A 9,465-nucleotide genomic window follows, 5' to 3' on the forward strand; every position below is an offset into this window, starting at 1 on the left:
ATCTCCCATAATGACTGTGTCTCTCCCCCGAGATAGCCTTAGAATCTGGCCTGCCAGGCCATCGTCCAGGGTCTCAAGTTGACCTGGAGGGCGATAATCTACCCCCACTGTCAGGTCTCTTTCCCTGTCAAAACCCCTGAGTTTCGCCCAGACTGCCTCTGCCGAATCCCCATCTGTGCTGCATTCTATCCCACTGCATCCTATCCCTTCCCTGACGTATCAAGCCACCCCCCACCCCTCTTTCCCTTCCTGTCCTTTCTAAAAGGGTGATACCCTTCTGTGTTCACATTCCAGACTTGCCTTTCATCCCACCAGGTTTCTGTGATCCCCAGCAGGTCAGACCCTCCCATTCCCAGGAGAGCTTCCAGCTCTTCCTGCTTGTTGCCCATGCTCCTGGCGTTGGTGTACATGCACCTCATCTCCTTCCCACCGCTTCCTTTCCTTGGAGTCCCCAGCCTCCTCCTTCCTCCCATCTTCCCTGATATCTGGCCCCTCTCTGTAGGAGTCCTGTCAGTCCCTGCAGTACCTCTAAAGCCCTGCTCCCAGAGCCCTGATCCTCCCCCCACACTTGTCCAGTGCAGACACATTTCTGGGGGGCCTGCACCCGCCCCCTCCACGGCTCAGTTTAAAGTCTTCTGGACCAAGCTTGCTAGAGCATCTCCAAAGGACCTTTTCCCCGTCCTCGTGAGGTGCAACCCGTCCCTTGCCAGAAGTCCATTGGCAAGAAACCGGGTGCCGTGGTCGAGGAACCCGAAGCGTTCCTTCTGGCACCGCACCCTAAGCCAGTCGTTCATCTCAGAGGCCCTCCTGTCCCTTATTTCTGAAACTAGAGAAGCCGCTCCCTGGGGAAACGGAAGCGAAAGATGGATCACGTTCAGCGCTTCGCCAGCTTCAGTGGGTGGCACAAACCCAAAAGGCATATGGAACTCCTGCGAGGCTCTGTCCTCTCTGTTGGCCACTGTCCAACTGGTGGCAGTTCCCCCAGGGAGAGCCTGGGTGGGACTCCCTCCCTCCTCCAGCAACGAGTTGGCCTTGTTCCTTCCTCCTCTTCCTCCCTGCCACCCCCTCCCTGCTGAGAGTGGGGGAGCCGGTGATCAGGCTGGCCGTGGGTCTCTTGCTTCTCCTGTTTGCCACTGAGGTTTCCGGGTGGGACAGATGGGGAAAAAAAGGTGGACTGAAGGTGCCCCGACAGGCGAATCTGTGAGGCGAGCCTTGGGTGGGGGGAGACACCTGGAAGAAGGTCATTCCTTTGGGCCTCCCCACTGTCTGCAGCCCAAATAAGGGAAGCGGGAAGACCAGACTTCCAGTCTGGCTTCAGATGTAGTCAATGGGGGTCTCCAAGCAGCTGTACCTGATCCCCCAGGGTCCCCCAGCCTGATTTACGCTCAAAAGCAGCACTAGACAGGAAGTCCTGATCAGAAGACACTGCCAGAAATTAAGCTTGGGCCCTTCTACAAGCAAATCATAGAAGAGTTGGTCATGAAGGCTATCGAGTCCAACCCCCTGGATCAGTGGTGCTGAATCTGTGGCACGTGGACCACAGTGGGCATGCAGAGCATTTGCTCGGAAAGGAGTAACGGTGCCAGGCGATGATGTCATGAGCTGCGACTCATTAGCCAGGACATATCTGAGCTTTTGCATGGTCGGGCAGCGCACTGCCAAGGATTTGCTTGGACTGGCTGCGAGTTGTTTCTTCTCAACTAAAACCTCAGCATTCAGGGTTTATTGCAGTGCTAGCACTTTGCGATAAAAAAAGTGGGTTTTGGGTTGCAGTTTGGGCACTCGGTCTCTCAAAGGTTCGCCATCACTGCCCTAGATCACAGGATCATGGAATAGACAACTCGGAAAGGGCCATGAAGGCCATCGAGTCCAAGCCCTGCTGTTGCGGGACACCACATTACACCATCCCACTCAGAGGGCTGCCCAATTTCTCCTTGAATGTCCCCAGTGTGGGAGAGCCCCCCACCTCTCTGGGCAGCTGACCCCACTGTCCTATTGCTCTGACCGTGAGGAAGCTTCTCCTGACGACCAGCCTGAATCTGGGACTTCACAACTTGAAATGATTATTCTGTGTTCTACACTCTGGCGTCAGCAAGAAGAAATCTTGACCTTCCTATTTGGGACAGCCATTGAGGTCCTTCTAGAGGGATCTCATGTCCCCCTAAGTCTTCTCAAGACTGAACATGCCCAGTTCTCTCAGTCTCACCTCACAGGTCAGCGTTTCCAAACCCTGGATCATTTTTGTTGCCCTCCGCTGAACCCTTCCTAATTTCCCTCCGTCTTCTTCAATTCTGGTGCCCAGAACTGGACGCAGGATTCCGGGAGAGGTCTGGCTAGTGACCAGGAGAGGTCTGGCTGTGAAGGGATCAATCCTCAAGTCATCCTCCCCTTGGCCTATGCATCCCTTGGGCCAAAGCAGAAGGAAACGAAGGAGACCACACTGCTGGGTATCATTTAATTGCTTCCACAGACCTTTTCCATCCCGTGCCACCCATACCCTGGTGCCCTCCTCAGAGCGGCCTCAGTGGATCCCTTCCCCAAGTCTGTTCCCAGACTCTGCCAGCTGCCTGTCCTGGTCACATGTTGGCTCGCTCCTGCTGCAGCCGGGAATTGTAGGCCCGCCAGACTGTGTTCCAAGCATCCATGTAGCGATCCATGCACATGGCGATACACTTCTGAAAAGACAAGAAGAGTGCGTGAGGAGCGGCGGCATTCAGCGAGCCCAGAACGACATCGTTGGGACTCTTCTGGCCAAAATGGCTGGCTGAATCTAGATTTCACTGCCATCTACTCAAAGACGGATGGGCAGGAAAGACAGGTGACTTTCAAAAGGACGTCATCCACCTAGACTTCAGCCAAGCTTTCACCCGAGTGCCATACGACATTCTGATAAGCAAATGAGCAAAGACTGGACTAGATGGAAAACCTCTTAGGTGGACCCAACATTGGGTGCTGAATCGGACATATAGAGGACTCATCAGTGGCACCTTCTCAAATTGGATGGAGGTAATTAGTGGGGTGCCACAGGGTTCAGTCCTGGGTCCGGTGCTATTCAACATCTTCATTAATGACTGAGATGAGGAAGCGAAAGAGAATCACATTTGCAGATGATGCAAAACTGTGTGGGAGAGCAAACACCCTGGAAGACAGAATGAAGATCCAGGGCGATGCTGATCAACTTGAACACTGGGCTGAAAGCAACAGAATGAGATTCAATAGGCACAAGGGCCAAGTCCTCCACCGAGGAAAAAGAGACCAAAGGCATTGATACAAGATGGGGAATACGTGGCTCAACAGAACTGAAAAAGAACGTGGAGTCATTGTGGACAATCGGCTAAACACGAGCCAGCAATGCGATGCAATTGTCAAAAGGGCAAATGCTATTATGGGATGTATTAACAGAAGCATGACTTCCAAATCACAGGAAGTAGTAGTTCCACCGTACTCCGCATTAGTCAGACCTCACCCCAAATCCTGTGTCCAGTTCTGGGCACCAAGATTGAAGAAAGATGCAGGTAACTTAGAAAGGGTCCAGCGGGAGGCAAAAAAAGTGAGCCAGAGTTTGGAAACTGCCCTGTGAGGTGAGACTAAGGGAATTGGGCAAGTTCAGCCTTGAGAAGAGAAGGTTGAGGGGGACATGGTATCCCTCTATAAGTACCTCAAAGGCTGTCACAAAGAGGAAGGCCAAGATCTCTTCTTGCTGATGCCACAGTGAAGAACACAGAATAATCAATTCAAGTTGCGACAACTCAGATTCAGGCTGGACACCAGGAAAAGCTTCCTCACTGTCAGAGCAATGGGACAGTAGGACCAGCTCCCTGGAGAGGTGGTGGGCTCTCCACACTGGGGACATTCAAGGAGAAACTGGGCAGCCCTCTGAGTGGGAGGGTGTAACATGGTGTCCCGCAATGGCAGGGGGGTGGACTCGATGGCCTTCATGGCCCCTCCCCACTCCACTATTCCATGATTCTATGATCTAGGCCAGTGGTGACGAACCTACGGCACACGTGCCACAGCGGGCACGCACAGCTCTCTCTGTTGGCATGCGAGCCAAGTCACTCCAGCATCGCCCCAGCAGCCACGCACCAGGAGGAGGAAAGTGTAATGGCACCAGGTGATGTCACTCATTATCCACGACTCATGATAAGAGGTGGTGTCCAAGAGGTGGCCAGAGGCAGGCTCAAAAGGCAGGCGGGCGCGCCAGGAAGGGAGCAGTGAGCGGACGTGTCAAGTCCTGGCGGCGGTTTCCTCCTCCTGCCTCCTCCCAAGCCGCCCTCCTAGCGCAGTGGGGGGCCCCCGCCAACTCAGTAGCTGCCGGTGCAGGCAGGCAGCTGCGTGCTTGCTCCCGGGCCGGGCTCCGGAGCCGCTGGCCACGGGTGGGGCGGGGGAGAAGCTGGGCGAAGGGAGCGAGCGATGGGGTTGAGGAGGTGGAGCAACAGCAGCAGCAGCCGAAGCGAGGAGAAAGGGGGCACCGGGGACCAATATGGCGCTTGCTGGAGAGGGAGGCCAAAACGAGGAGAAGTGGAGGCTGGAACTGCTGCGCGGCAAGAGAAGTGGGTATGTGGTGGGACCCCCCTCCCCACCCGACCTCACTCGCCAAGGCTTGGCAGCACCATGGGGGGGTCTTGAGGTAGATCACAACAGAAGTGTGGAAGGGATCAGCGATGGTCTCATCCCACCTTTAGTTTAGGCTCTCTCCCCGCATTCTGCCCCTCCGGTGAGGAGGGAGGGCATGCGTGCACCCGGGCGCAAGCAAACCCAAATCCCCCAGCTTGGGAGCGCTGAACATGAACATGGCTCCTTCTCTCTCATACTGTGTTCTTTTAAGACAAAAGATGGTAATTTATGAGTTGTTTTTTTCCCAAACTAAATCCTCAGTATCCAGGTTTTATTGCAGCGTTGGCACTTTGTGATAAATGAGAGGGTTCTGGGTTGCAGTTTGGGTACTCGGTCTCTAAAAGGTTCGCCATCACTGATCTAAGGGGTTGGACCTGATGGCCTTCACGGACCCTTCCAATTCTTTCATTCTACGATGATATGATTCCATGACACCATTCTGGATAGCCTCACCTGCTCAGAGTTATCAAGGGTGCTGCCAGGTTTCCCAATACACTTCCGGAAACATTTGTCTGTCATTCTCTGCAAGAGATAAAGGAGAGTCAGACACAGAAGCCCAGAAGGGAGGAAGGAAGAAAAGTCCCTCTTCTGCTTCACAGTTCACAGCATCCCAAGTACATGCAATGTTAGCACCTTGAAAGCTAAAGATTCAGAATAAATGGCCAATTTAAAAGATTTGTATCCTTCTACTGAGTCAGCTTGAACATTGCGTCTCCATGCTCACAGCCAGAAGTCTTCCCCAGCCCTGCTCAAGATGCTCTCAGGATCAGACCTAAGAACCTGTGAGTGCAGAAACGCAGAAACAGAGTGAGGCAGAAGGGGCCTCCCAGGTCATCTAGTCTGACCCTGGCTCTAACAGGCTGTGCTCAGAGAAACACAGAAACAGAGTGAGGCAGAAGGGGCCTCCCAGGTCATCTAGTCTGACCCTGGCTCTAACAGGCTGTGCTCAGAGAAACACAGAAACAGAGTGAGGCAGCAGGGGCCTCCCAGGTCATCTAGTCTGACCCCAGCTCCAGCTGGCTCCACTCACTACACGCCTACCATGTGCAATGTTCTTCTGCTATGCCTTCCCAGGACTTTCCAGCTTAAATTCCAACACACGGCTTCCAACAGCTGGCAGCCAAAGGCCCCGATGTGCCTTTCTCAGCCAGAAACGGAAGCCAAGGGCCCCCAAGCCCCAGTAATGCAAAAGATACTCCCTCAGCCTTCTCCTCCCTCCCCACCCCCATTCCGGGCTGCACCGTGCTTCCTCTAGCATAATGCGGGTGACCTTCCGCTGTGACTCCCAATGAGCAGAAGAGCCCACCTGGCCAATTAATTCATTAATATCCTACTAATATATTGATTTATGAATGCATGAATGTATTGATTCATGAATATATTGATTTATGAATTATGAAGCCATCAATGGGTTACTGTACTGAAGTATTACTTTATCCAAAACTTTTCTATACCGTCCCAAACTTAGACGTGTCGGGACGGTTTTCAACACATCAGGCCGGTCTGAGTCCCTCCCAACAGCAACCGGCCGAGGTGCGGGGAGGGGGCGGCGAAAGCCCAGCATCTCCAGTCCCCCCAGTTCAGAGAGGGCCATGGAGGCCGCAGGCGGGCTTCCCCGCAGATCGCCAAGGAGGCGCCCCCTGCCCAAGCACGCCGCGGCGGGGAGCCTCCGGGGGCGCCCCCCCCCCCGCCATGCGATCCCGCCCGCGTCTCTTCGGCCCCGCCAGCCGCCCCGGGCCTGACCTGCAGCAGCTCCTGCGCGTTGGCCACGGCGATCTGCACCTTGACCTGCTCCATGAGCGCGCCCGGGTCCAGCCGCGCGCCCGAGCCGAAGTCGCCCGGCGCGGAGGACGCCATGCCGCCGCCGCCGCCCGCCTGCCGCTCGCCACGTGACTTCCGCCTCGCTGCGCCTCTCCCGCCTAGAGGTGAGGCAGCTGGGGGAGGACGCACGTCCCGCTACGTCCGGCGCGGCGCGGACGCCGCCGCGACGGAGCCCCCCTCCATGGCGGGGGCCGGCCGCAGGAGTAGGACCGCCACCCCCCAGCGCGGCAGCATCCCGTAGGTAATGACTCTGGCGTAGTGCATTTCTGGCTAGGCGCGGAATGGTGAGACGCGTGGAAGAGCAATGATGGGAGGGGCGGTAATACATTGCAATGGGGGGGGGGGGGGGGGGGGCCAGGATGCGAAGGAATAAACCCTCTGCCCTACCGTGCAGGGTTGGCGTGAGTCCTCGCTCCCCCCCCCGCCGGCCCCAGCATGTAGCAGCAGGAGGACGTGGGGGGGGTGGGGGGGGGAGAACCCAACATCCTGTTGTTCCCTACCCAAAGTTCAAGGGCGGTCCAAAGGGTCGTTTCAGTTTCAGTGTCAGTTTCCGATTTGTTGGGGGGGGTCTCCCCTATGCCCCCTCCCCACGACCGCGGACCTTATTTTTCCCAGCGGAGCGGCAGCGGCACCCTCCCGCTGCGAAGGGCTCTGAAAATAGCCCGCACGTTTTCGTGCAGACAAAAGCGGCGCCTCCCCCTTCCCGAGGAGGGCGCTCAGCAGCGAGGCCGGCTGAGAAAGTGGCCCCTCGCCCCGCCGCGCATTGGGGCTCGGAGCCCGAGGAGCACTTATTTCCGGCCGGGGGGTGACCATTCAGCTTTCCCCCCCAAACCTAAAGGCCCCGCCAGGGTGTGCAAAGTTGGGGGTTCTCGTGCAGCACGCGGGTTGCTCCCAATCAAGGTGCCCCCCTGTGAGATTTGCACTGGGATTTCCTATTAAAGACGCGGTAGCGGTACCGTATTTCCCTGAAAATGCGAACGGCCCTTAGATGAATTTTTGCTCCAAAAGACACATTAGGGAATATGTTCAGGTGATGTCTTATTTTTTCATGGACAACAATTACGTGTATTCCTGGACAAAAAGCTACATTGATTCAAAGACAGTCATGTCATCTTCTGGAACATCATCATCATAATAAAATAATAATAATAACATCATCATAACTTTCCGAACTCCAAATTGTTGCAACGGACGTCCTAAAAGCGTCTGTCTGGCCGACGATCTTTCTATTTAATTCTTTATTGATATTTTTCTTTTATAATTCAAACCGTCCACGGTGGGTCGCAAGGGTCGTCCTAAATGGATGTGTCTGGCTGATGATCTTTCTATTTAATTCTATATTCATATCATCAATTTATAATTCAACACGTCCATAGTGGGTGGCAAGGGACACCCTAAATGCGTCCGTCTGGCTGATTATTTTAACTGGGGCTTATTTTTGGGATAGGGCTTATTATTATTATTATTATTATTATTATTATTATTATTACATTTTATACTGCCCATAGCCAAAGCTCTCTAGGCATCCTGAAAAATCATGCTAGGGCTTATTTTCCGGTTAGGTCTTATTTTTGGGGAAACGGGAGCGATATTGTATTTTTTTGTATATATTGTATTAAAGGTCCTTATTAACAGTTTCCTCCCTAGGGTGGCAGGAGCTGCGTGCGCATTGATGAGAAACTGTGTTCCAGACCAATTTCCAATGTAAGCTTCCGCGCGGTTATTCAGCAGGAAGCTTCCCATGTTCTGTGGGAGCCTTGGGCGCTTCTATAAAAGCTGGGACCGTGACTCTGAGCCAATGTTCATTACCCTGCAGCACCCAAGGGACCATCTGGAAATTGGAAACCGTCTGGGCTGAGCACCTGGCTATGCCGGGGGTACAAGAGGCATGCCGGGCAGCACAGCTCCTGATTTAAAAGAAATAGGCTAGAAAAGGGAGCAGCTCCTGAGCATGTGGAAACAGACAGGTGTGGATTTTCTTACCTTTGCTTTTAAAGCGCATTAGCCTTTTCTGCTGCAGTGTGTCAGTTCATAGACTTATAGGATCATGGAATAGTGGAGTGGGAAGGGGCCGTGAAGGCCATCGAGTCCAATCCCCCGGGATCATGGAATAGTGGAGTGGGAAGGGGCCATGAAGGCCATCGAGTCCAATCCCCCAGGATCATGGAATAGTGGAGTGGGAAGGGGCCATGAAGGCCATCGAGTCCAATCCCCCAGGATCATGGAATAGTGGAGTGGGAAGGGGCCGTGAAGGCCATCCAGTCCACCCCCTGCTGTTGCAGGACACCACATTACACCATCCCACTCCGAGGGCTGTCCAGTTTCTCCTTGAATGTCCCCAGTGTGGGAGCTCCCACCACCTCTCCAGGCAGCTGGTCCCACTGTTGTATTTCTCTGACCGTGAGGAAGCTTTTCCTGTTGTCCAGCCTGAATCTGGGTCATCGCAACTTGAAATTATGATTCCATGAGCTCCGCTCTGGCATCAGCGAGAAAAGATCTTGACCTTCTCTGTGGGACAGCCTCTGAGGTCCTTCTAGAGGGGTCTCATGAGCCCCCTCAGCCTTCTCTTCTCAAGGCTGAACAGGCCCAGTTCTTCTCGTCTCTCCTCACATGGCAGCGTGGATCATTTTTGTTGCCCTCCGCTCGACCCTTCCTAATTTACCTGCGTCTTTCTTCAATCTTGTGCCCAGAACTGGACATGGTATTCCAGGTGCTGCTGTTTTTCGCTTTCAGAAACACAGAAACAGAGTGGGTGAGAAGGGGCCTCCCAGGCCATCTAGTCTGACCTGGATCCAGCTGGCTCTGCTAGCTTTTCTAGTGGCACCACTTTGCCTTCTGGGAAATTTGGGGGGGGGTTGCCCCTCTCTCCTCCCCACTGTGACAGCTGTTTCGAGAAAAAACCCGCAGCAACACTCAGAGTCCCAGACGCACCTGATCCAGGGTGCTTCTGCATGGCATGGGTGAAGGTCAGACTCGCCAAAATTATTATTATTATTATTATTATTATTATTATTATTATTATTATTA

At 54.0% G+C, this 9,465-nt stretch overlaps 1 protein-coding gene across 1 annotated transcript; it reads right to left on the reverse strand.

Annotated features, from left to right (window-relative positions):
• Positions 1–2,441: 2,441 nt before the first annotated feature.
• TIMM13 (translocase of inner mitochondrial membrane 13) lies at positions 2,442–6,518 on the reverse strand. Its single transcript, XM_044421019.1, has 3 exons — positions 6,361–6,518; positions 5,071–5,139; positions 2,442–2,675 (listed from the first exon to the last, which is right to left on the reverse strand). The coding sequence occupies exons 1-3, from the start codon at positions 6,472–6,474 to the stop codon at positions 2,577–2,579; spliced, it is 282 nt and encodes a 93-aa protein (XP_044276954.1). The 5' UTR covers positions 6,475–6,518; the 3' UTR covers positions 2,442–2,576.
• Positions 6,519–9,465: the final 2,947 nt, after the last annotated feature.

Source organism: Varanus komodoensis, unplaced genomic scaffold (assembly GCF_004798865.1).
Source record: "Varanus komodoensis strain SLA01 unplaced genomic scaffold, ASM479886v1 scaffold113, whole genome shotgun sequence".
NCBI classification, from domain to species: domain Eukaryota; kingdom Metazoa; phylum Chordata; class Lepidosauria; order Squamata; family Varanidae; genus Varanus; species Varanus komodoensis.